Genomic DNA, 27508 nt, shown 5'->3' on the forward strand with positions numbered 1-27508 from the left:
ACATCATCGCCTCCTTTTGATTGTCATAGCCGTTAAAAAACTAATAAACACCAGTTAGAGAGAGCTATTAAATTATTATTTTCTCCTAGAAGTCCTTGTATGTTGAAAGACTTTGTCAGCCTTCAGAGTCATTTTACAAAATAGAAAAGTGTGTTTACACTCTGCTACAGGTTTTATTTTTTAATTATTAATAGATTTAGACTACATTAGAGCTGAAATGATTGACACTGTATTATGATTTTGACAATGAATTAATCGCTTGATTCTATTTTCATGTCAAAAAAGTCTTTTTCCAGGTTTTTTATGTGATGGTTTGCTGCTTTCATCCATTTGAACAACACTATGAATCTATGCTGTTTCCCTATTTTCTGACATTTTTAGACAAAGTCATAGTTTGTTCAATCTTAAAAATAATTTACAGATTAACTGAAATGTAAAATAATCATCAGTTTCAGCCCTGGTAGTGTAGTTAGGGGGTTTTACCTTCAACTGCATGTATTGTGGACTATAATTAGGCATATACTGTAATTAGGTTAAAGCAGTGAGAAAACAAAATCAACAAACTGGGGCTGCTGCTAACAGTTATTCTCATTCACAATTCGTATGTTGATTATTTTCTCGATTAATCGATTACATGTTTGTCATGTTGGTCTATAAAATGTCAGAAAATTAGACTGTGGGTTTTCTTAGTCTAAAAGAGACTGTTGTCAACACTGTCTGCCCGTTAAGACCCAGGTGCTGCACCTCCATCCTACCCCCTTCAGCAAATCTACTAAATCAAAATGGCCCTACTGCCATGCATAATAATGGCTCCAAAACCATTTCATAAGCTCCTCTCACGCGTGGTTGAGTTTGAAGATTTTTGACAGATTGTTGATGTGGGTTGAATGACATAATAAGGCTCCACCGGTTCTAGTGCCCCTGTGTACTGTGAAGGATCTTAAGCTCATTGTGAAAGTTCTTGATCTTAGAAACAGTAGTTTGATGAGAGAGTTTTCCAAAGCTTTTAAGACTGTAAAATGCAGTTGAAAGCTCGGAAACTGTGAAAAGCTAGCAAGTGGACCTTACGTTACAGCTTGTGTTTTCCAGAGGCCTATACTACGAAGCAGAATTTGACCGTAGCGAGGTAACTTAAGGTTAAACCCTGGGTTTTCAGTCCTGCGACGGTGGTTCACCTGTTGCCCTCATGGTAACGTATGCTGAACTCCTAACCTGCTCCGGAGTAGGTTATGTTTGAGATGAGAGATCAACGCTATAAAAGCACTGGCAATCATTTTTCTTGAAAAATGGCAATATTTGTAGAAATAGGGTATATATTTATTGGCTGCTGTAGGCGATGCAGAGTTGCTTTTGTATACTCATATCATCCAACAGAGACTGATTGAAGCCTTGTACTTGTTGTACCTTTTTAAGACATGGTTTCATTTTGATTTTGATTTAATGCTAAATATAATGACCAAGTATTTTGTTATTCAAATTAAGTTTAATATGAATTTGTTTATTATAGCCAATAGGTTGCATTTATTTTTTTACATTATAGAGACTGGTCATGTAGCGCCACACCTTTTACTATTTGGGTGCGGGTAACTTGGGTCATTTTTCAGTAAACGTTACAGTAGAGTCTCTCCACAATGATTTGAGCACTTTTTATGGCATGGATGGATTTTTTGTTTCGTTGCTTAATTAATTAAAAGTTAATTTAGAACAATAATTGGAAAATTGTTGAGTGCGTTAAATAAATTAATCAGACTTTTGAAGTGACGAGAGGTTCTTGAACGTGAGTTGGATCATAAACCCTGGTTTGACTTACTGAGTTGATAACTAGTGTCGTGTGACTTCATAGTATTTTGGTGGCACCAGGGTGCATATCTCAAAACCTCTACACATAAAACCATCTCCACGAACTTCCAACATTAGGGGTAAGTAAAAAACGTATATAATTTTTTATGTTTGGTAATTTGGATAAACTGACCATTTACTCTTGTGTTGAAACTAGTGATAGATCGATTAATCTGTCTGGGCCATACCTGCACTCACGAGGTCGATAAACAAAAAATGTCTGCGGGGTGCGGATCAACTTCAGCCAGCCTCGTCAGTGTGGCTGCTGTGGAACGATGTTAGCTCTCCTCTATGGAAAGGTGGTGAAAAGTTAGTCTCAAGCCCAATTTTTCTTCAGTCACCGTCTTCTTTTGTAAATGTTCCTAAATGACAGCAAATCCGTTCCATCTAAAACAACACGTTACTGCCTAAGATAACCGTGTATATTAGATTTTACTCTGCGTGGAATAATGGCATTATGCGTGACTTTTCTTTGTTTTGATATTGGCATTACAGTATATATCAGCCATCGACCACTAAATATCTGCATCCGCATCTGCAAAAGAAGGATGCATTTCAGTTCATAAAAAAATCACAACCTTCCTCCAGTACATGGTTATCAGTATATCTTTAGCATTACATTTATTAATTTAGCTGACGCTTCTATCCAAAGCGACTTACAATTGCTATACATGTCAGAAGTCGCACTCCTCTGGAGCAACTAGGGATGAAGTATCATGCTCAGGGACACAATGGTGGATGGGTCACAGTGGGGGATTGAACCCGGGTCTCTCACACCAAAGGCAGGCATCTTATCCATTGCGCCATCATCACCCCGTGCTCAGGCATTAGTGGAAGTTTTGTACTGCCAGCCTGTGGGTGGCCTCCTGCTGTGGACTGCCAGACTAGATGTAAGCACAGATACAAGAAGTTGTTGACAGATTTCCAGTGCAGTAAGGATTTTGATTGACAGACAAGCAGTAACATAGGTGCTTCTGCCAGCGCTCCACAGGCGGCCCTGAACTGGAAGAGCCAGATATTTTAACAGATTTTATTCAGTCTGTGTCAAATCTAGTGGCACTGTCAATGGCCTGCTCCCTCTCCTGTTTGTCTGATTTCTATCAGCCGTGACCATCGGCACACTCTGATCAAAGATGTGTGTGCAGTCTGCTTTCGCCTATTGTCTGCATGAAATGTGAAGTGGTTGGATTCTTTTGGCTGTTTTTCATTCTTCTCACCGAGGCACGCAAACCCGGTCAATCCCAGGGCACCCCGTCTTCCTTGTTTGTTAAAGAGTTGATTAAGATACTGTGACCTTCAGCAGATTTTGTAGTAAGCTAGGTGCTCATTTTGGATGTTATTCATATCACCCTAACAGCTAGAAATTCTCACAGGTTAGAAACAGGTGTTGGATAATTTAGGAACTGATCCCTTTGAATGAGGGTTTGGTTTACTGCATGTGGTTATCATAAAACCTCAGGTCACCTCTTGTTTCCTGAAGTGGGTCATGCACAGTAGGCTAAGCTTACAGGCATTGAGCCAAAAACGAAGTAAAGATTTGAGATTTAATTTAAGAATAAACAATGTAAGGGTGTGACCAGGTAAACTGTTAAATCATTCGTTTTTTAAGATCTTTTAAAGCGTTGAGCAGGACAGTTAATGCCATGCTTTATTAAAGGCCCAAACTGTATTTTTATATTTGTTACATGAATTTAACTTAAAGAGGTACTCAGCCCATTTTATGCATCACAATGTCTTTACAGGCCTTGTGAAAATGTTGTGTGAAGCCTTTTGTGTCACTTGAATCCATGTGGGTCGGGTATGGAAAAAGTTTTTAAAAATGAAAAAAATCCGGGGGTGTGGAGTTGGAGGAGTGTGTTTACCAGACCTCTGTAGGCATCTTGGCTTAAGGCTAGCAGCTCGAGACTACATAAGCCACTACCAGCATGACTCACCCAAATTCAGATCGAACTGTGGGTGGTTGTGTTGCGCTGTTGGTAATGTGGTCAAAGTTATGTAGCGTACTCTTTTAAACCATATACAGATACATAATTGAAGAGTTTCGAGAAGGATGATCAGCATTTTGTTAACTAAATATATTCAGAATATATGCCTCTTCTTTGTTTGCAAAAATGAACAATTAACTCTCTAGGCAAGAACTAAACACAAGGAATTAGCTTTCTGATGCTCTTAAATGTTTGTTCACATCAGTAATAGGCCAGTCCCATGAAGCATGGTTATTAAATTAGCTGGTTAAGCATTGCCCAGAACAGTCCACGTTTCAGATTTCAAACCAAAAATGCTGATTTCGCCTTTTAACAGTATCAGAAAATATCAATGACTTAGATGTTATTGTTGTATAATGTTTTTCTGTATTCATTTGAGAGTGAAAGCAGGTCCCGTCCTTTGATTTGTGGTAGTGAGGTTGGTTTACATTTGTCTCAAGGATGGTTACTTATAAAAATAAGCATGTCCTCTCCATTTAGTTACAGTAGCCAAAATGATTCTCTTACAAACTAGTTTATAAAGAGGAAAACTTGACAAATACCAGTCATTAGTGTTGTAGTCAAACCAAACGCCCAAACCAAGACCAAGTTAAGACTAAGACCAGAGTTCATCGAGACCGAGACAAGACGAAGACTTTTAGGGGCTGAGGCCAAGTCGAGACCGAGACCGAGGGAGAGCGAGACCGAGTCAAGACCAATACCGGTTCCCCACATTACATGACGCACAATAAAATGTGGAACGAGATCATAGGTACTTCTCAAATTGATCTGAAAGATCCACATTGCCATTAAAACACCTACATACAAACACTAAGAGCTGAAATCAACATAAGCATCACTATTGCCGGAAGGGGTGACAGTCGTTAACAGTAACAACACAATTTTAATTAGGGTTATTAGTTGCATTTCAAGCCGTACGTTTTACATCCAATCAAAGTTAGGATGTTAAAAAATTAATCAGATGATGCAAAAACAATTTATTGAAAGTTATGGTCTTGACTGGTCTTGAAATAAAATCCAGAGTCCTCAATTTCCGAGACAAGACCAACTACAAATGTGGTCAAGTCCAAGACAAGAACAAGACCATCAAAAAGTGATCGTGAGATCTAGATCGGTCTCGAGTACTACAACACTACCAGATGTTTTATTGTTTGATTGTGGTGCCACAGAATAACACATGACGAGAATTAGAAATGCCAGTCCCCTTCTGTGTTGTTTTGTTGAACTTTCATCTTGTTTACAGTCACTGTTGGCTAATGTTGAACACTTGTTTTATTTATTTTTTTGTTCCGTTTCACTTCTCATTTCCATTAAAAAACTCTGCTAAGCTGGTGGTTTGCTCTGCTGACTTATTGTGCCTGTTGAGTTTGGATTCATCCTGACTCAGCAGTTTATCTGACCTTGCACATGCTAACTTGGACTACATAGTAATACTTGTATAAGTTTCTCATGTCTGACAAATAAAGAACAGTAATCAAATGCTCTAAAATCACATGTTTGTATAGAAAGGACAACAGCCACCATGGCTAATCTAGTCCTGAGTTTATTTCCAACTCAACAAGTCATTTTCTGCATGTAAACTTCCTGACTGAACAAACTGACTGACCCCATTGTTCGTTATTGGTCTGCCAAGCCAAAAGCATGTGACAAGTATTAAGCGTGTTAAGCCTACTTTTGTGATTTGTGGCTTTCCTACAGTGTTGTCGATTCCTCCAAAGACATGACATGTCCAGTGGTGGAAAGTAACTATGACATTTCTATGACCGCTGGAGTTAATTTACAGATTTTACAGTTTACAAACAAAACATATGATCAGTTTATAAGACATGATACTGTGCTATAGATTCAACTATCCAACAGTGTTATATAAAGTAGTTAAAATGTGCTCCACCTCCACCAGCTGTAACATTAAAACGCTGCTTAAGTGTTTAAGTATCAGTAATAGTATTCCAATGATTTGATATACAGTATATAACATTATAACCCTCTACCCAGCAAGTACTTACTTTTTATACATTTTGCTATTAATCCTTTTTGTTCTTTTACTTAAGTGAAATCTTGTATGTAGTGGTGTTGCTACTTTTACTTTACTTAGTAAAACACGAGTACTTCTTCCACCATTGGACATGTTCACCAGCTTTGTTTTCCAACCATAAACTTTCTGCTCTGTTGATTTAGCCATGTTTTTTTGTTTTTTTTAACACAGGTTGTTTTTTTTGACTTGTTATGATGGAGATCTCTTTCAATAGAGACCTGAGAACAAGAAGCATTCATAGTCAGACAACCTTCATACTAAAATAACACAAAGAAGGCTTTAAAATCACCAAGGGGATTGAATGAATCTTTCTGCACAGTGCAGAAAGTAATTACAAAATGCAACCAAAGCACCTGAGGTAATAACCAATTAAAAATAGAGTGGTTGAATTGAAACCACAGTATATAACGGTTTTATAATAAAGGAAGCGTTTAATCAAACATTACATTAGTGTAATTTGATTTTAACTAAATACCCCCGATACTGTTGTATCTTGGATTTGGGGAAAATATCATATTATATTTTGCCTTTATTTTGTTCAGCTAAAGCCCCTGTCATAATGCTCAGTAGAATGTTATTGGTAGCTGGTTGTATTTCCCTGCTCTGCCCAAAAAGTGTGGTGGATTTAATTCTGTGTAACCATGTGCATACTCTCTTAAATTTCTTTTGTAACTCAGTCAGGCTAGATTTCTTCTAAGATTGGTCAGCTCTTACCTAACTGTCCCAGCAATCTGCCTGACCTTTTGTACTCGTCATATACTACGCTGAGATAAGCACTAATTAGCAGACATACAACACTCTTCGAGAAAATAGATTTCACTGTCACTGGTTGAAATAAATTTAAGACAAGTAGTGTAGCAGGGATTTCAGAAGTCAATCACACCCTAAATAAACCTGTAACAATAATCAGATATTGGCTGTTTTTGTACCTTGTACACTACAACATTTATCTCTATTAGTCCTTGTGGCTTTGGAATTAAAAGGGTTAAATTGCATGTGTAGCTGAGTTGAGCACATGTTCACAGTGCCACAGAGGGGACAGAGAGGAGTACTATACACATTAGCAAGACTAACAGAAGGTGTCGGACTGAGACAGATTGCTCAGGCTCGGGCACACGTGTGCTGCTGACAGGATGCCGTCGCTCGAAGTAGCCTAGGCTGTGTCAATTAGCAGAAGCAATAAATGAGTGGACAGAGCACTTCAGAGGACCAGCACAATTCATGTGATTTGGTGCTTTCCCTTTTCAGCCAGGTGTTATAGCCGCAACTGCTGCGCTGCACAATAGGGATTGTTTTCCTGGTGCCCGTCTCCTAGTTTCGCCTAATTGCTGAATAACCATGGATATTTAATTTATCTTCGCTTTGACATTCTTTAGTGCCTTGTGACCTACCTCCATTTAATCATGACTAAGAAAAATACTAATCGCTGACCTCACCTGAAACAAAGGCCAATTCCATTAACTTAAAATACACAACACTAAAGTATTAAGCTTTTTATTGTGTTGACTGAGAGATAGTTACCTTAATTACTTAAGTTCTTAGAAAAGATCTGCATGAGCAACCCTTCGAAATTAAACGTTCCTTATTTTTTTTCTTTCAGAACACGAAGGCCTGCGCTCCTCGGTGACTCATTACGGCTCCACAGACAGCAGCGGCGAGCATGACCATCAAATTAACAGTCACGGCAGCAACCATAATAACCATTGGTTTCCCACTGCGACGGCAGGCCATTGGCCCGGGGCTGATCAGGAGGAGGAGGCCATTCGCAGGAAGTTAAAATACTTCTTCATGAGCCCTTGTGATAAATTTCATGCCAAAGGCCGCAAGCCTTATAAGCTGGTCCTGCAGCTGCTCAAAATCGTTATTGTCACAGCTCAGGTATGTCACGTTACATCTAAACATGTATATTGCTCTTTTGTTTTGTATGTACACTTTCTGTTAATCTGCTCTCTTGATTTAGATTAGTCTTTCCTTCCCAATCTGCTCTCTAAATCCTGTCGTATTTGTCTTTTTTTATATGTGAATACATGTAGGTTTAAGTTCTGACTCAGTTAGTGTGAACTTGGCCAAACTGACCAAAACTGTTTGATATCATAAAAGTGTGAACTCCTTCACGTAGACTGAGACTCAAAGGACAGATTGTTGTTACCTGAGGAATATGTGTTTTCCCTCCGCAGTCCAGGTTCATTATATAATTTTTGCTGACCTCCTATGTATTAATGTCTTTTTTGTAGCGCCTTTTAAAATGTCCTGACCCCAAATGCACTGATCCTTTTTTCAGCAAAAACTCCATTATAATCCTGACATATCGTATTTGTCAAGTATAAAGCTACCACTTAAAATATTAAAATACATGAAAAGTGACACAAGCGCATATAAAAATGCACAAATCATTAGTGATGAAAATGTTATTATAGAACAGTTCAAAGTTGTAAAAGGTCTTGTTTCAACAATTTAAAGTAAAAATATTTTTTTATCCCAACTCATTTTTGTGCATTTTTCATTGAAAGTCTACGTATGCTATTGTAAATTACTAATATTATTAGTAATTTATAATTTGAAAGAAAGATTATGATCTACAGATATATGAATGAGATACAGAGTGATACATTTTGCAGTCAGAAATGTAAACAAACTGTTTTTATTTGTCAGTGCACAACTCTTATCTGGACAGATGGGAGCTGTCAGTGATTAATGAGGTGCTAAACCACACAGAGTTTATGTAATAGATGAGCCACAAATCATAGCGTAGTTCTAACAAAGCAACACACAGCCTGCAGTCTTAGGTATGCATATGGAACGTTCTTCTTCTTTGTCCACGCTCCTCCTCCCAACATATCTTTCTCCTTTTCCTCTGAACTGACAACTTTTTGAACACCCTCTCCTCTGTACTGCAGTTAGTGCTATTTGGCCTCAGTAACCAGGTGGTGGTGACCTTCAAGGAGGAGAACACGATGACCTTCAAGCACCTCTTCCTCAAAGACTACGATGAATCCTCAGATGGCTCCTTCGCTGTTTACACACAGAACGATGTCTATGACCACATCTTCTACACCGTGGACCAGGTAAGCCCTGAGGAAAATGGGAAAGTTCAACCAATTTTCATCTATTCACATGTAATCGTATAAGGTACAATCAAAGTGAATGTTATCCTGCTTGTTCCTTCAATATGAGCATAAAAAAAGAGTTTAAATCAAATGGGAGTAGTAAGGAATGTGTATGATTGCGGTGGGGTCTGAGCCTCTTAGTCCTGATGTGTCAGGGATCTCCTTCCTGACTGCAACAGGGAGAAAAAGAGTAGCTGGGAGGATTCTCCTAAGCTTATTGTTGAAGCACCCTGTGTTAATATCCTTTAGACAGGGTAGAGCACCGCTTATTGTATGTTTAACCGAACAAACCACACTTTGCAGGGCCTTGTGGTCCTGTTTGGTGCTGTTTATACCAGGCGGTGATGTTCCACATGCTCCTGATGGTGCAGAAGTAATTCCTAAGTATTTGAGGGGATACCCGGAATTTCCTCAAGTGTCTGAGGTGAAACAGTCTCTGCCTTATCTTTCTCACCACTCTGTCAGTATGCAGTGTCCCCCGTGATTTGGACACCACGGTAACTGAAGCGGGGCGGCACAGTGTTGCAGTGGTTAGCATTGTTGCCTCACAGCAAGAATGTCATGGGTTCAAACCCCGGTTGCCCCGGCCTTCCTGTGTGGAGTTTGCATGTTCTCCCCGTGTCTGCGTGGGTTCTCTCCGGGTGCTTCGGCTTCGGCTTCCTCCCACCGTCCAAAGACATGCGGCCTAGGTTGATAGGTGACCCTAAATTGTCCTTAGGTGTGAGCGTGAGTGGTTGTCTGTCTATATGTGGCCCTGCGATGGACTGGCGACCGGTCCAGGGTGTACCCCGCCTTTCGCCCGATGTCAGCAATGGATGGTAACTGAAGCGGTCCACCCTCTACACTTGTTGATATTAATGCAGGCGTGGTCCTTCCCTGCTTCTTCCCAAAGTCCATTATAAGCTGCTTAGTCTTGCTGACGTTCAGGAGTAGGTTGTTGCCCTGACACCAGTGGATCAGGTCCTTTACTTACCTGTTCATTGGTGTCTGTGATCAGGCCCACCACAGCTGTGTCGTTGCAAACTCAACCTCATTATACAACCAACTAACAAATAAATGTAACCTGGACCTTGTGTCGGAGGTGAGTGCCACTGGGCGGTAGTTATTCAGGCAGGCGGGTGTTGTTTTCTTGGGCATAGGAATGATGGTGGACTTCTTGAAGCACGTGGGTATGACATCATCATTGTCAACACCGGTGATAGTTGGTAAGTACATAGTTTGAGGACCCGCCCACTGATACCATCTGGTCCTGCTGCTTTTTTGGTATTCACACGCTTGAAAGCCCTTCTGGCATCATGCTGAGAGAGGGTGGTAAGTATGAACTTCAGAAGTGCTATCCACAAGCTGGATGAGGAACTAGTGTAAATGACTGTATTAGTATAATATTATAACATTAAATAAAAAATATGACGTTAAAAACAGTTGTTATATAACGTTACTATATTAATTATAATTTCATATAATGGTATACTATATAGCTTACCACTAGAATGATGTTAATTCCAGTTACAGCAGTTTAATTTTTGTGGTTTGTTTTCATTCACTAAATCCTTGTGCAAAAAAATGGCCTACATTTGTCTCTAATGTATTAATGCTATGTACATACTTGTCAATACTCATAACCATTTATGCATAACGAATGGTACGGTAGGTTTTAGTCTTTACTCACACACTGTGCTCATAAATAATTTTTCGGGTTCGCACATATCTATTTTGGGGGCATAAGCGAGTGACATGGTCGCACTGTAGAGACCTGGTCTATGCAGACTTTTGTATCAACTTATCCAATAGTTGTTGACAGGACCAAAGTCGTTGACAGACCGATATTGCCTTCCCTAGATGGAGTTGTAGATGCTGTAATAAAGGTGTAGTAAAGAAGAATTAATGATGGAGTCGCCAGTTAAATCATGAGTTGGATGTAGGATGAGAGAGTTTATTGTGATGCCCCCTCAAAAAAACCGTACACTTGACGTGCCTGGTCCCCTATTCAGTTAAATTCCAACAAGATCACTTAAAGGGTGGCTCAATGAGGCCATGATGACAGTTGATCAGATGTTTGATGCAACAATTCGTGAGATATCTAAAGCAGAGCTAACAGTTTAAACTGTTAAAAGGAGTAAATCAATAAAGAAAAGATAATTTTATTGAATCGCTATACAAGTTAATAAAATAAGATTATGAGGATTATTAGGAATTATCCAAGGAGAAGGACATACAGCAAACCTTGCCGCAAAGTATGTGTCCCTGTGTCACAACCTGAGGGAAAGCGAGTGACTCAGCGATCTGTTGCACTCAGTGTTTGTTGCATGACATGGTAAATCTTGTTACCTCTTGTTTATAGTTTGCGTTCTATCTGTATTTGTTTATTTTTTGTTGTTGTAACTTATAATTGCTCAACTGAATGGTCATTGCATTTATTCTTATGTTATATTCAAAAGTAAACTTATTTTGCTGCAAACTGCTTTGGCAACATTGTTTAAAAAACAGTCATGCCAATAAAGCATATTGAATTGAATAGTAAGACCTACACCATAGACGCTGGCACTACAAGCAGAGACCACAGATTGAAGCAGCGTTCAGATTGAGTTCTACTACAGTTTTTTTTTTTTTTTATTTGCTAACATGCATTGGTCAAAACTGAAGTCACATTGTCAAAACTCTTCACACAGTGAGTGTGAATCATTTTTCATTGCTTTCACACAAAATGGTTAAGAACTGAAATCTGAGTGTATGCAGGAAATGTATTCTAGTAGAATTGGTTCAGGGGGTTGGTACATGAATTACAGGTTGGGCATTGTATCTCAAGTACCAGTGTTGGTGTGGAAACATTTGAGAGAAACTGTATTGCAGTAGGTACGTGACTATCTCCACCATCGCGGCTGCCGTCTTGGTTCCAACAGACGTAACTCGGGATTTTCCCTGACAACTTGCAATGTTATGAAAATAATTGCTCCTGTTGGCTTGTTTTTTGTGGAACTTCCGGGTTCTGATTGATTACACCACCAGAAAAACCATAGATACCTCCTCGTTTCAAGTCTCTGTCTTTCCTGTTGAAATACTGGCATTTTGAGCAAGTCAAAGTTTGTTGGTCACAAAATTGTCTTGTTTTTTGCTGAAAGTGAGTAAAAACATTCTTTAAACTGTAATAGACATTTACTTTAGTTGCTAAACTACAAGTGAACGAATTTTCAGTGAATTTGAACGACGACCTTGGGAGTTTTATTGCCCGCAAAATCTGCTTCCATTGGCTAACAACGTAAGAAGCAGCCAGCAGAGTGTGCTTTAGCTGTGTCGCAGGGTCGCACCTTTTGCTTTGACTTCAGTGGAAAACAGAGGACAAAATAAAGTGACTACTTTTCAAATGACCAGAGTTGTGCAATTATTGAACCTATAAACATGGTCTTGGTATCATTTTAAAGGATATTTCAAGCTCTTTCTATCTGTACAATTTGTTTTAGCATTTAACCATGTTGAAAATTTTGTTCACATACCTAATTGCAGCACAGAAGTTTTAGGAACTAGCTTTTTGTTTTTCACATGAAATTACTATATGCAATGATAAAGAAGAGGATATTGAAGCAAAATACTGCATTTCTGATTTATTCTTGTTACATATACGTTATTTCAGTCAATAAGTTCATAGTTTATGTATAATGCTCCCTGCTGGTGTTTTATGGTTAGTGTGTTATGAGTGACGATGTTTGCTTTCTGAGTGAGAACTGTTGCCAGTGTAAAACATTTTCAACTCCGTTATTCTCTTCTCATCCTCTCCCCAGTATCTGGCCTTACCAGAGACAACAGTGGGACGCTATGCATACGTCTATGATGTTGGTGTGAATGGCAGTGCGCTCTCTCTCTGCCAACAGTACTACAAGAAGGGAAGCATCGACCCAGCCAATGACACCTTCAGTATAGACCCACACGTCATCACAGGTACATAAATTACACTGTGCAATGCTTCGTGGGTACAAAATCTTGCGTCAGCAATGCATGCAGTACAGTGTGATTTAAAAACATTTACAGTGGCAGTATAGCAATTTGCCACCACACCTATCGGGTCACAGAATCTGATGAGCCCAGAATACCGTGCAACACCTGATCTCATAATTATGAGATAGCAAGTCATAATTATGAGCTATGGAGGTCAAAATTACGAGATACGGTCTAATTTTTAACATCCCTGGATGCATATAACTGTGCGTGGATCTGTTTCAGGCAGTTTATTGTCCTTTTCATGGTCTTTGATTTATAACTGTATATAAACAATTAATAAAAGGTTTATGACACACTATAGTGCAGGTGTAATCAGAGAAGTGTTTATTCATTTATCATCTTGTCTGTGGGCTCCTATATAGAAGTGTAGGCTGCTGTATAAATAGAATACATTAATAAACACCTAAATTGTCCTCATATCTGCTTACAGCTACATTATAATGTGTTACAAACCATTATTCAAATGTTTTATACATTGATTAAAAATGCTAAATGTTAAACAGGGTTCCCACTCGTCTTGGAAAACCTGGAAATCTCCAGAGAGGAACATATTAGTGTTTGATGTGATCCCTCTCTGTCATACCAGCTAGATCATCACTGAAAATGTCCTGGAAAAATTATCTTTAGAAAAGAGTGGGAACCCTGTCAAAGTGTTACTGATTACTTTAAATGTCAAACACACAATTCCACTGAGAGAGGGTGCTGCATGCCCTCAGAGGTTCTTACTTCCTCAAATTAGTGTGTTTTTTTAGTCCAGTTCGACCAAATTAAGAGGAAGAAAGAACCTTGGAAACAACCTCCTGTTAAAATCTTCATCTCAAATCACATGCTTGTCAAATGCTTCCTTGTGATCTGCCAGTTCTAATAATTCTGCTAAAATTTAGATTGTTGTACTCATGAATAGAGAGGAACAGCAAAACGTAAGAAACTGGAAATTGTGTTTTTCTTCCACCTCTCTTTGATTGTAACTTAAGTATTTGCCAGTATTTAATTTTCATGACTGTTCTCCATCTCCCCTCGACTGTCTTCAGACTGTATAGGTGTGAACCCGATGTCGGCCCCTACAGCAGAGCTCATGAGCAGCTACAAGAACTTTACGCTCAAGTTCCACAAGTAAGGCTTCATTTTTCACATGGCTTCAACTTCTCCTTGTTTGGCCTCCATGGCTGAGATTTATCTCTGTAGTATCTGACAATGACGACATACAGCAAGTCACTTATCTTTGCTGCACACATGCACACTCAAGCATGTATACATGAACACTAACACATGTTTCTGTAGAAAAACAAACGCAGAGGTATGCAAGTCAGTCATTCTGGCAACATGAAAAATCTGCTTCTGCCTCCCAAATATGTGTCTGTTTCTTTCTTAATTACCACCAATTTCTTTTTTTCAAGGTTTATTAATGTGACCATAGAGTTCCAATTGAAGGCGATTAATATACAGACCATCATCAACAATGAGATCCCAGACTGCTACACTTTTTACATAACGGTGAGCAATAAGGGCAAGGACATATGCATCCTTGGTCCAGAGGTAGAGTGGATTTTGGTTAGAGTGACTACCTTGCTCTCAAGGAGTTGATGGTTCAGTTTCTGGCAGTAATAAGTAATAAAATATCTAACCAGTAGCAGTGGCAAGTCCAGTTGCCCTTGATTTTAACCTTCCTTGGATAACTTTGACCTAGGTGACTGAAAACCTTTCGAAAAGCAAGTATTTTTTTTATTAGAGACATGTATATTACAGCAGCAATATACTGGCCTCTATTTTTATTACATACAGTCAAATTTGATAATATTTAGACCAAAAAAAGAAATATGTCTAATTAACCTCCTCTTCATGTCATTAAAGCCCCCAAATTACAGAAGACATGATCTTTGTGTTCTCAGTGATAGCTGCGACTGTGTGCAACAGTGTTTCAGTGAAACATTGAAACCATTTTTCTATATTTCATTCTGCAAATTTCCTTTTCTGAAGTACTGCAGATTGAAAAGATATGAATTGTCTGCTGGTGGCCTCTCTCCTCCAGATAGTGTTCGACAACAAGGCTCACAGCGGCATGGTGAAGATCCGGTTAGAAAACCAGGCGTCCATAAAGGAGTGTAAAGACCCGAGCGTCTCTGGACATGGTGAGACGCCAGATGAGTGGCTGGATGGGAAAGAAAAGATTAGAGAGCAGCAAGATGCATAACTTGTAGCAGTAGTTTGCAAGTGAAAGATGATCATTCACTTTGTTACAAGCTAGCTAAAGTGTTACATGAGAATGTGTTACATGTTAAATGTTGCTCACAGTTACCATTACTGAATCAACAGGAAGTTTCACTTCGTGAAGTTATTTATACACCACCAGCAGCACTTGGCAGTCGTGATGTATTACTACTACATGTAACTGCAACACTGCTAACGGCTCTGCTTTCTCCCTTTTAATCCCCTAGCTGAGAACTACACACGTGTAGCGTTTGATGTTGCTGTGGCTCTGGTGTGCATGCTGTCACTGCTGCTGTGTGGACGGTCCATACTGCGAGGCATCATACTGCAACAGGTACGTTTCAATCGAAGGAAAACATACAACAGAATGCAGAGTAATTACCAGTCCATGTAGAATCATGGTTTAGATGGTAAGCCTTAAATAAAGGGAAAACGTGAGTATGCAGACTGAGGATGTAATAATTGTTTATTTACTGAATATGAATGTCCAGTCAGAAAACCTTTCACTACATGTTTACCTCAAGCTTCACGTTCTGCTAATTCTTCTCTAACTGTCTCTGTTTGTCCCTTGTGTGTTAAACAGGAGTTTGTGCAGTTCTTTAGGGAAACTCTGGACCGTAAAGTCTGCTGGGCAGACCGGATGGAGTTCATTAACGGCTGGTATATCCTCCTTATCATCAGTGACATCCTCACCATAACTGGCAGTGTCATAAAAATCGGCATTGAGTCTAAGGTGTGTTGTGCTGACCCGTTACACCCACAAGTGACAGTGTCTGCTGCTTCTTGTGGTTAGCTGTACAGACATCAACAAGCTTTTAGCTGATGCTAATTATCGACACAGCGATTGTCTTGCCGTGTGTTGATTGTGAAATTGTGCTGTCTGTATCCATGAAATATCTTTTCTTCTCTCCTGACAGAATATGTCCTCGTATGACTTGTGTGGCATCCTGTTGGGAACCTCCACGCTCTTGGTGTGGGTTGGGGTAATCCGTTACCTCACGTTCTTCCAAAAGTACAATGTAAGTCACAGATAGAGCAATAAAGTTCCTGTTGATTTAATAACTTGTCAAAAGGTGAGAACATTGTCCTTTTTAATGGGTTGATGTGATTTATAGTATGTATTAAATCCCGTTGATCTAGTCCCTCTGCTCCCTTTCACATTGTAATTTCGATCTGTCTATTGTCTCTGTGCCTCCCATAGATCCTGATCGTGACACTTCGAGCGGCGTTCCCTAATGTGATTCGGTTCTGCTGCTGCGTGGCCGTCATCTATCTGGGCTATTGCTTCTGTGGCTGGATCGTCCTGGGACCATACCACGTCAAGGTGAGCAAAACATAAACTTCTTGTAGATGGGTGTAATAATTTGGTGCAGTAAACCCACTTAAACCTGAAATAACATTTATTTTGGCTCTAGAGGAAAAAAAATGTGAACACACCATAGGTATATTCTCATTTTTTTTAGTTGATGTGGCGAAGCTGTTAGCAAACAGTTGTTTATTTACACGTCCAGCAGTTACAGAGCAAGTTTTTTTTATTCATTTAGAGCTGTGTTTTCCGACCACCTGGTGAATTTAAATCCAATACTAACTCTCTTTTCAGTGTCCGACTGTCCTGAGCAGATAGTGTAAAGAACAGCTGCCTACTGCAGTTGAAAACAGGTCTATGAGAGTGAACCGGAACAATAAAGTTGTGGCCCAGCAGTCTAAACAATGAGCCGAAACTCGCTATAAAGCTCTGTAACAATGTTCACATTGATTTAATACCTTATTCGGATGACAATATCAATTCTAGCAGCATTGAGTGAATACATTGTTATAAAAAAGTCACCTATTTCTGTTCTAGCTTTCTTTCCCTCAACGCTGCTGCTTTGCCCTCTTGACCTGTTTGTAAACATTCACATTTGTATTTACATCTACACTTACACTGACCGTGAAATTTATTTCAGCCTGTAAGTAATTACACAAACAATTGTGGTATAAAGTTTTAAAAAACTAAGAGGTAAAAATAGCAGACAATAAAACAGCATAAGGATTCTCGATACAGACTGAAGCTACTGTTTATAACAATGACTCTTTTTAACAAAGTAACATTATATTTGTTCATTAAATTATTTTTAAACCTTGTTTAAAAGTAAGCTTTTAAACTGAACTGTCCTGCTCCACCAATTCTCTTTTAACTGAAAGACAAAGATTTTGTCAGCCCTTACCCTTTTTTTTTCTTAAAAACAAACATTATGTGTTTTAAACACAAAGTAGTAATTTTTCTTTTTAACTTTATACCAGATTCTGTGAATTTAAGAGCCTTTAAAAACATAGTTTGTTGGTTCTTGATGAGGAGTTTGGTTTACAAGTCTTAGGGCTCTCTTTTGAAGCATATGGAAAAGCACCTGTCCTATCGGCCTGAATCACAAAACCAGATTTCAACATGTCCCGTTTCTCAATAACTGTGGTGCCACAGATGAAGCCATTTTCCCTTATGAAACTTTTTGTGGATGATTCTCTACCCACAGACCGTAACTCTGTGAAACTTGAGATTTAAACCGCCAAAAATTGCACTTCCCCCCCAGTAGACATCCTGAGTTGCTGTTTTCAGAAAGTTACCTTATAATTTCAGTTTCTTAACTTTTTGCAGAGGTTTGATCGCTGATTTCTCCCCCTCAGTTCCGTTCTCTGTCCATGGTGTCCGAGTGCCTCTTCTCCCTCATTAACGGGGATGACATGTTCGTGACGTTCTCGGAGATGCAGGAGAGCAGTACTCTTGTTTGGCTGTTCAGCCAAGTTTACCTGTACACCTTCATCTCCCTCTTCATCTACATGGTGCTGTCACTTTTTATCGCTCTCATCACGGGAGCCTACGAGACCATCAAGGTAGGATATAGGGTTGACTTAAACTAGGTTATTATTTCTGTTTTTTCTGACTGCCAGAATGGAGTCAGAGCTATATAAAAAAAGAGAAGACACAGTAGAAGAATAGAATAAGAAAATAACTATGTATACTCGTTGATTTCCACAGCACCAAACCCAAGAAACCATCCACATCACAGATCTGCACGCCTTCATAGCAGAGTGTACGGATGCACCGAACTCTGGGAAGTTCAGGGGTCTGGAGCCCTCGCCCTGCTCCTTCTTCTGCTGCTGTGACAGGTGAGGAGGAGGAGAGGGTTTCACATTTATAAATACAGTGCATTTCTACAACACGTTCGATAATTTTCTAACATACATTTTAAATATCTTTCAATAAATATCATCATTATATGACTCTAAATAGTAATATATGATTATGATGTAAAATATCATGACCATAAAATCGTAACATGAGCCACTTTTCTTGGTTTTCCACCAGAACCACAACATATGAGGACGTCCTGCTGGTGAACTGAGGTTGACCTCGGTGACTCAGAAGCTCACTATCCTCCCCTGCTGGCCACAGGGAGACACTGCACGCTGCTGACCCCAGTCTCTCTGTACTGACATACACTGTATCTGGGTCAACCCTCAGCGCTCATTTGAAGGCGGAGTCACCGTCAGCTGGACCAGCACTCAGCAGAAGGAATGTGTCTTCTTATCGGACCTCTTATTTTTTTCCAGTCCTTGATTTCCACGATGAAGACACTGTGTGCTGATGCAGGACCGGACATTTCCTCTGTATGAATAGGACTCGGCAGCATCATGAATGACTAATGCACAGACATTTCTCTGTTGCTTGTTGTTGTTGTTTTTTGTTGTTTTGTAACAAAACAGTATTTGTTCTTATGTATTTAATAATGCACAACGCTCAACCTGGAATAGGACTTAAATGTCAGAATAATAAGTGGGTATAGGTACCATGTTGACGACTGCAGTAGTGCATACGTGGTACTGTTTTTATTTTTTTGTGTTTTTCCTTTTACAGTATTTTAAAATAGGTTACCTCTTGAGGGCATGGTTTTTAAATTGATACAATTAAATTGATAGCAATTGGCATTTATGCATCTCGCAAAACATACCCGACAACAGATCATTTTTCTTACCCAGCTATTAGGGATGGGTTGGGATTTTCAAATTTTTTAATAGTTATTAAATTTTAAAGAATTTAATAGTTTATGCGACTATTATCTTATTTTTTCTTTTGTTTTTTCCAGCTCCTGGTAGCAGCACCACACTATCAGGCGTCTGTAAAATGTGTGTGGGACACGTTCACTTTAGCTGCAAGATGGGCTAGATGCTCAGGTTGCAGCCTAATGGTGTTACAGCCGTTTGTGTTCGCTGTTGAATTTGGCCGTGAGAAAGAAGCCCTGTTTGATCGTCAATGCTGCTCTAAAAATGTCAATGATTTTGACAAACTGCATGACTTGGTACTGCTGGAAGAATTTGGAAATTGTTTGCCAGATAGAATTACTACTTACATCAACGAGTAGAAAGTATCCAAGGCATCTTGACGCAGCTGTCCTGGCAGATGAGTATGTCTGCATACACAGGGATACATCTGAAAAGTTCAGAGGAAATAAAGTTCCTGTTCACAGTGTGAACGCCACCACAACGTCTTGCTACCATCCTTCATCAGCAGCAGTTAACGTTCCTCTGTCTAGCGTTGGCTCAGCGCTAAAACAAAGTATGGTGATATATCTAGATGTATGTTGCCAAGCTAAATTTGAAGAATGGTCAAATAGTTCCCAGTGACTATTGTGTAGTATTTTTGCTTGAAATGCCCATCCCTACCAGCTACTCATTATTTTGAAATACCATTATGTCCCTTTTACTCTAAATGTAGCCTATTATTTGCTACAAAAACGACAAATACAGTAGAATACACTGGCAAAATACACTAGTCATATCAGTTCACAATGGCACATGTAAATTCATACAGAATGAAGGAGATCCTTCTTATAGTAGTTCAACTCTTTTCATACAATCAGGGAGACGGCTTCACACAAAAATATTGGAAAACAGGACCACGAAGTGTGCGAAGTGTGAGGTTTCAGGTGTGGAATTGATTTGTTTACTCTCCCGTGAGCTGTACCTACAGTATAAAGTTTCAAACTCCTCCATAGCTGTGGTCCGACTGCACAAGCATCGAGTTGCCTTCAGATGTGCCTCCATACTATACTATAGTTGTTTTTATTGCTGTAGTAGATTGTGCGCTGTATTGCTTTAATCGGAGTAACAAACGGCATACTTCACTAATGAAGCGCTCAACATTGCCTGTGGTTAGCTAGAACAGGGAAAGCTGCTCTCCAGACCCAAATGCATGTTTCTGTAATGATGCCAAAGTATGTCAAGAAACATAGAGTTCATCCACTGACGTTATAAAGGAAGAGCCTAGCATTTCTTTCTATACAACACTGATGGTAGTGTCTGACTTGTCATAAGTGAAAATTACTTGAATTGCCTTACAAAGTGGAGCAAGGTTTGGTGTGGACAACTGGAATAAATATAGAGTTAGTAGTACAAATGGTTCAGAATTTTCACTCCTTAAGATCTGTAGCTGTAGCGTTTGTGAGCAAATGAAAAAGATTTGTACAAAGAATTTCCAATATGTGAGTGCCTAAAGAAGATTTGCAAAACGTTCACACAGAAGTCAATTGTATGTGTGAATCCCAAAATTACAGCTACGAATCCGATTTGCAAGTACAAATTATGACACAGCTTCACTTTTGACGCTATATTATTCCATGGTATAACAAGGAGACAACTTAATGATGGCAGAAGTATATTGGTAGCTCTGTCATAATGTCCTGTCCTGCTGAATCATATTGCTGCTGTAGTCCGTTTGTTTTCTTTATAATGATGTCTTGACTGGATCTTGATTTTAATTTTTTCTCTTTTGTAGCTCATAAAATGCACAATAGCTAAAGGAGTCTAACAGTCTGGACTGCAGTAGGTGTTTTCAGGAAAATAATTTCTTATGTGAAGGAAAGACGATCTCTGGTCCAAGCACAAGCAGGTTAATGGAGTGCAAGATGACAGCATTTCTCATATTCTGTCTAATTAGCCAGCATTGTCACATTTAAGATAAATAAGCTGACAGATATTGGATCTAGATGGCAAATGTGTGCCAAATGTATCATGGCCTTTACTTTAAATGGTATAACATGCATGTATATATTGTTTAGCATTACCATGTATCTTTCCTACAGTTTGAAGGTATCGTGTCTTTTATAAAAATGATCTGCACTTGGACTGTACTCGAAAAAATGCAAACATTAGACACATGAGTTGTCCTGAAGTCAGATACTTGGTGTCATATAATCTAATCACTGGTGATCTATGGATCACCTTTGATAATAAAGTTAATTTTGTGTCATGATCGAATTTAGTCTACAGTAATTTGACTATGGGTGCAGTTCCTCTGGATTGTCAGAAGAGGGAGCAGGTTGTTCATGTGTTGGTAACTGGTTCATGCGTTACACATTTATTTTTTTACTTTGTTGGCAGATAAAAAAATGTACATTTAAAAGAAACTATGATTCTTTGATTTCAATCGAATACGCAGTCAAACACAGCCGTCATGAATACTCTGCCTGTTTTTATGTGAGACGCTGCAGCACAGAGCGTTCAGAGAGGGGAAATTAGAATCTGGATCCTTTTTTTTCTGAACAGTCCGATATGATGAGCTCATTTCCTGGTTATTGAGCTTCCCAAGCGAGGCTTGGCAGCTCATGTAGCACATCTTTGCTTTCCACCCACTTAACCTTATCCCATCATACATTATGTAGCTACTGCTCTGACGATGCCTTGATGGTTCATGTCAGACTGTGGGAGAGGGAAGCCAAGGTACAAGTCATTAATGCACCTCATAAAAATGTTTCATTCATTTTCCTAGACTTTAGAGAATTGTCATTTTCACAGTGTTTCTGCACGATGTGTGTATATGTAGGATTTACTTTTGATGCACAATGAAAGCCCAAACGTACTGACTTGCTCCAGAAGCTGCTTGTGGTCCATCAGTTGTAATTTCAGTGAGCTAATGTCAGGTGTGGTTGTTTGTTGATGCCAGTTTGATCTCCGCTTAAATTGAAATGTGCTCCAGTTACTCACTTGTGACTCTCTGTTTGAAGTTCAGGGCCTTTTATATTAACAAAGCACCTCAGATCAAAAAAGCAGAGCTGCAGCAGTTTCCTTTTCCTGTCGTATATATTGTAGGCTATATAATGAGTCACTGAATCTGCGGCTGCCTGTGTTTGTGTTTGGTGTGTCAGTCAGTCTTTCTGTCAGTGTGTGTGTGTGTGTGTGTGTGTGTGTGTGTGTGTGTGGGCTTGCGGAGTATGTTATGCCACAGGCAGTGTGTGCAGCTGTCTTCGCCGTGAGGTGTTTGGGCAGATGGGTGACCAGTCCACACTGAAGAAACAGATTTAAAAGAAAACCAAGTCTGTGTATAAAAGCCTTGTAGATTATCAATCCATCCTAATTCTGTTACCAGAGCCCAGGGCAGAGCCGCACCCTTGTGTAACAACGTTATGAAGCAATCTGAAATGGACGGGCGGGATGTGAAGGGATCTAAAATGGTTTACTGACATACTTCTGATGGATCCACACCAAAGAGCAAGCTTCCTGTGGTTTTCTTGTTTTAAAATGATAAGACAACAAATTGAACTTTTTAAACTGCTCATTCGCAGCAAGTTTAAGAATTTGTGAAACTTTAGGCAGAGTGTTGGGTTTTCCCCCTCGCTCCGGCACAGGGGCCCCATCCAACTGGAAAGGCTGATGGAGCTGCTAATGAAACAGCTGCCAGAGTCTTGCAGAGAGCAGGGATGGAGAGCTGAGACATGACTCACAAACTCTCGCTCCTCACCGAGGCACGTGGAGACGGTGTACACTGACGAGTCCGCAGTTGATTATTTCTGGTAAGCCAATTCATTCCTCCCTTCACTCACAGTTTCTCTTTGCCAAAGGCCTTTCCTTTTAAATGTCTCCATTCTTTCGTCTGGTCTCTGAGTTTTATTAGAGAAAACAACAGTTAAAGTCAGATGTCTTGACCCATTCACTCTTTCTCTCTGTGAGTTGCTTAAGTCTTTGTGTGTCTTCTCCCTTTTCATTGATTTCTATTGTGGAGCCTGCAGCTGCAGCACAACATTTTTAAACAAACATTCATCTGGCAGCTAGTGTGGGCTTGTACCATAGGGAAATGGAGACACTGCTGATCTACAAGTAAAGAAAATGAACAATTTACATTTCAGAAAAACCTTCTTCACTCTGAAAGAATCTGTTTTATTCAGGCATTCTCGAAACTATCCAAATCTCAGGAAGCAGGAAACAGGAACAGAAAACCCTTTGTGGCTTTGAAGAAAAAAAATTACCCATGCAACTTGGTGTCTCAAATTTCATTTTTAGCACAGAGAATTAACATGTTGACAGGGACAAGGCGTGTATGTGGAGCTTCATTGCTTTATCAGAGCTGCAGCTCATGAACTTTTCATGACGTGATGCCCCCAGATAGAGATTCTTGGGGACCCGTATTTGATCCAGAATCAGAGAGAATCACACATGAAAATGTTGTTTCTCATGGTAGAGCTGGTGTTCCATATGATTTTACCAGCCACGTAATAATAGTGAACTTAAAAATAGTCACAAAGTGCTTCACATGGAAAATAATGAAACAAGCAATGCAAGCAAACAAGAAATTGAAATGCAAGGACAATAAAACAATGTCAAAAATGATGTTAAAGCACATTTTTGCCACTGGCTCCCGTTTGATAAAATATTATTGACATGAGTTTTTTATGTTGAATATAACTTATATAACTGCAGGATCAGAAGTAGCCCTGGAGACTAGTGAAACTGTTACTTCCTCTTATCCTGTCGTCTGTAGACTGAAAAACAGGATGAGCTCAGCTTGGGCTCAGAGACAAAAAATATATGTGCACTGTAAAATATATTATAGTAATTTTACAATAAATTACTGGCTAATAATAGTAAATTCACAGTAGTATACAGTGATACAGATGAAAATCACAGTAATGTATTGTGACTCTGCAGTAACCAGACACAACAGTACTATAAGATTACAATATGATATTGTAAGTATTATCATAGTGGGGGCAGGAGTTTGAAAGACTACTGGGTCAAAAGATATAGTGATATTAGTTACATTATGGGAAATATAGCATCCTGTGTTTTTGGAGTTTGACCCATAGCAGGGACAAAAAGCTGGTTAGGCTATATCTAACTCTACTGCTTTACTGAGTGAGTCATATAAATATACAGATGTGCACTTCTAAATTGCTATAATACCCTTTTAACCACTGTTCACTGGATTCCCGTTTGACAATTGAGCTTGGGGCTATTTTGCTTATTATTATCAGATAAAATTATTTAGGGACAGTATTTCCATATGTGAAAGGTATAATAAAAGCAAAGCGTCATTACGCCTACAATTAGCACTCTCTCTCCTTACTTATTAAACAATATTAATCCTCCTCACTCCCCCATGACACTCTTCCTTGCACATTTAATGTGTCCGCGGCCCCCAGTTTGGGAACCCCCTCCCACCAAGCGCCATAACACAGACAGGACCACAGGACAGAGCTCGAGCTTGGTTTGAATTTAACGTCACTCCTGCTTTGCATAACCACCAGTCTCGCGCTTTTGATTGGACCGCTCACGGGATTTAATCTGCATTTTCGTTCACGACCGCCACGCTTCCCCTTCAATCTGCCGCCGGACTTCTCTGTCACCCCCCCCCCCCCCCCCCCCCCCCCCCCCCCCCCCCGCCCCCGCCCGGGTCCATCCTTCATGAAGGGAACCCGCCCGCTGCTGCTTAAACGTGGAGGGAAGGACGCGGAGAGGGACGCTCGCAGCTGACTGTTGTTACTGCGGTTAAAATTTACGGCTCTGTCGACACATTCAGAGCATTTTCACCACATCGCTGGACCGAAAGGGAGGGACTGTTTCTTTCTGCAGAAGTCTTCAAGCTCCGAGTCGGCGGCGGTTGAAAAAGGTAACGTTTCTATGGTTTCTGTCGCGAAGTTAATGCTGCATCTCCTTCTCGTTTCTTTGTATTATTTTAACCGTAAAGCAAGCCTTCCTCAAATGACTGTCTAGCTTGAGGAAGCTTGTCTTTTTTTTTTCGCCGTGTCTTTTAAATGAACCACACAGTATTTGTGCTGAAGCCCCCTCTTTGTAATGTGAATTTGCCAGTTTGTTGGTTGGATGTGATGAAGAAATGTAACGTTAGCATGCCACGGGCGATGGATTCAGCGTATTTTTACTCTTAAACGCCATTTTTGTGTGTGTGCGTGTGTTACAGTGGCGCAAGACTCGACTGGCACTGTCTTGGTTGTAATCAGGTTGAGTTTATTGCCTGGCTTCATGTGGTTTCTCTCCTCAAGCCGCCCCGGCGCACACCGCTATTGTTCTGTGAGGCTAAACCGGGGCCTTTTGCTAAACCAGGGAGACTTCAGCGTTTGTTCCCGGAGACAAATGCTGTTATTAAAGCTCCACTTGAGGCGTAAAAAACAACCAGAAACTCACGAAACAATGGCCACGAAAAGCGGGATCCTGGCTGGGGACACATAGGGTTCCTTGACATGGCCCCGACTAACACGAGGAGAGGAGGTTGGGAGAATAAAATCCACAAGTGTCCCATGTGTTTTAATGATTGTAGGAGCCCTGCCCATGCGCCGACCGAAGAGATAAACGAGCTCCCAGTTGCTGTGGGTCATGAAAATGTGTTGTATAGATGCCCTTGTTTTTCATTTGATAGTCATGTTGCATCAGCATGACTTAATACAACACAGATGTACTAAGTAGCATCGACCTTCTGGTTTCTTGCCTGCACGCCCAAGTCATTCATCGCCTCCTCAGTTGTCACACCCAAGTCATTCTTGATTTGGCAGCGCAACATGAGAGAAAGGAGGAGAACGCATCTGTCTGCAGATCTCAGAGGTAGACGGATGCTCTATTGGCTCAGAGTCTACATTGCATAATCAGTGTGTTTTGGGCCGTCTGGGTGTGGTGGTTAGGGTGTGGGAGCAGTGAGGCTCTCCTTGGCTTCACAACGGTATTTGACATGCAGACAGTCACTGGGGGGGGGTGTCTTCTGGAAACCCTCCTGCTACTGCTGCCAGGGAGTGTGAGTTGTTGCTGAGGAGTTTATCATCACCTGGGTGTGAAACAGAGTGTGAATGACACTCACGTGGTACCCCGTGGTAAGAAGTACTGTCAACACCAATCGCACATATAGACAACATGAAAAGCTATTGTGTTTAACAGTGTTTTACAGCTCGTGTCTCTTGACACCCAAAACGGAAGCAATGTGTCATTTTCTATAGAAGACTTACATGTCAGGTATTTAATAATCAAAGGTGATTTAAAAACAAAAACAATGCTAAATTAGATTTTTGAGGGGGGTGTATACACCTGTTTCCCTTTCCTCTTCCTGATGGCCAAAGCAAACCAGAAGAGGAGCTCAAAATCCTGTAACCTTGAAGGCTCAAGGGATTGGATAATGTAGTTTTTAAAAAATGAGGAACCTGCAAGCATTATGATCAAATGATCAGTCAAATAGAAACTACATTATCTACAACTTTTAGTAGATGTGACCTGGTATTTGTTAAATCACAAAACTTTTAATCAGTTGGTTGCTTGAAGTTAATTGCATGTTGTCTTTTTCGGTCTTTGCATATATTTCTGCCCTGTGAACAGATTACTTTATGAGGCAGCTCTATAACAGGGAGGCTGCAGTTGTTTATTTCAGGCATGGTCACCTTAGAGAAATGCAGGTGGTTTGACATTGCCACATTTCCGGAAGTATAACTACTTAAAATGGATGGGACACATCCGCGGGAGGCTGGGAGTGAAATACCTTTTTGTGTCTTCACTGAAATGCCTTAAATACCTTGAATACTTTCTGCTCAGTTTTTTTTCCTCTAAGGTTGTAAAGTAATGCCACATTTTAGCAAGTGTTAAGACTGAACAAAATATCTACTGTCTTTAGATTACATAAATCCAATAGTATCACATCATTTAACAGCTGACACTAAGGGCGGATGATTGGCGCGGTTTGTTCAGCTTGGCGTGGGTTCATCGGTCCAGCAGCTGTGAGGATATGAAGGTCATGGACTTAGGGGTCATGGGGTCTCCACCATGATCCCACAGTGAGAACAGAATGTATTCAACAATTACTCCTGCCTTATCAATGAGCATCAGTCTTTGGGTATTTTTATAGGCAATATGGAGCAGATTGTAATGTTCAAATCATTCACATCTGAGAAGTAACAAAAGCTAATTTCTTTGAAATAAGCGAGAAAGTTATGTATCTCTAGCCCATTCAGAATGAATGCAAACATTAATCTCTTTAATTGCGTCCAAGCAATAGAAATGTTCATAATCGATTGGTCTGCCAACCAATAGATGTTCAACTT

General features: G+C 39.9%; 2 protein-coding genes across 5 annotated transcripts in view; both read left to right on the forward strand.

Moving 5' to 3' along the window:
- LOC123969553 (mucolipin-1-like) overlaps positions 1–21458 on the forward strand; it is a 26500-nt gene extending 5042 nt beyond the window's left edge. For all 3 annotated transcript variants that reach the window (XM_046047058.1, XM_046047057.1, XM_046047060.1), the window contains 13 exons: positions 7460–7737; positions 8757–8924; positions 12743–12899; positions 13991–14072; positions 14357–14453; positions 14989–15088; positions 15395–15501; positions 15751–15900; positions 16085–16186; positions 16369–16491; positions 17829–18035; positions 18181–18311; positions 18511–21458. In XM_046047058.1, the coding sequence (XP_045903014.1) occupies positions 7460–7737; positions 8757–8924; positions 12743–12899; positions 13991–14072; positions 14357–14453; positions 14989–15088; positions 15395–15501; positions 15751–15900; positions 16085–16186; positions 16369–16491; positions 17829–18035; positions 18181–18311; positions 18511–18547 (1739 nt within the window). In that variant the 3' untranslated portion in view covers positions 18548–21458. The remainder of the gene's footprint in view (positions 1–7459; positions 7738–8756; positions 8925–12742; positions 12900–13990; positions 14073–14356; positions 14454–14988; positions 15089–15394; positions 15502–15750; positions 15901–16084; positions 16187–16368; positions 16492–17828; positions 18036–18180; positions 18312–18510) is intronic.
- A 3394-nt stretch (positions 21459–24852) lies between these two features.
- Positions 24853–27508, forward strand: part of si:ch211-214c7.4 (streptococcal hemagglutinin) — a 25924-nt gene continuing 23268 nt past the window's right edge. For both annotated transcript variants that reach the window (XM_046046538.1, XM_046046537.1), the window contains exon 1: positions 24853–25083. The gene's annotated coding sequence lies outside the window, so the exon portion shown is untranslated. The remainder of the gene's footprint in view (positions 25084–27508) is intronic.

The sequence above is a fragment of the Micropterus dolomieu genome, linkage group LG04, assembly GCF_021292245.1.
Source record: "Micropterus dolomieu isolate WLL.071019.BEF.003 ecotype Adirondacks linkage group LG04, ASM2129224v1, whole genome shotgun sequence".
NCBI classification, from domain to species: domain Eukaryota; kingdom Metazoa; phylum Chordata; class Actinopteri; order Centrarchiformes; family Centrarchidae; genus Micropterus; species Micropterus dolomieu.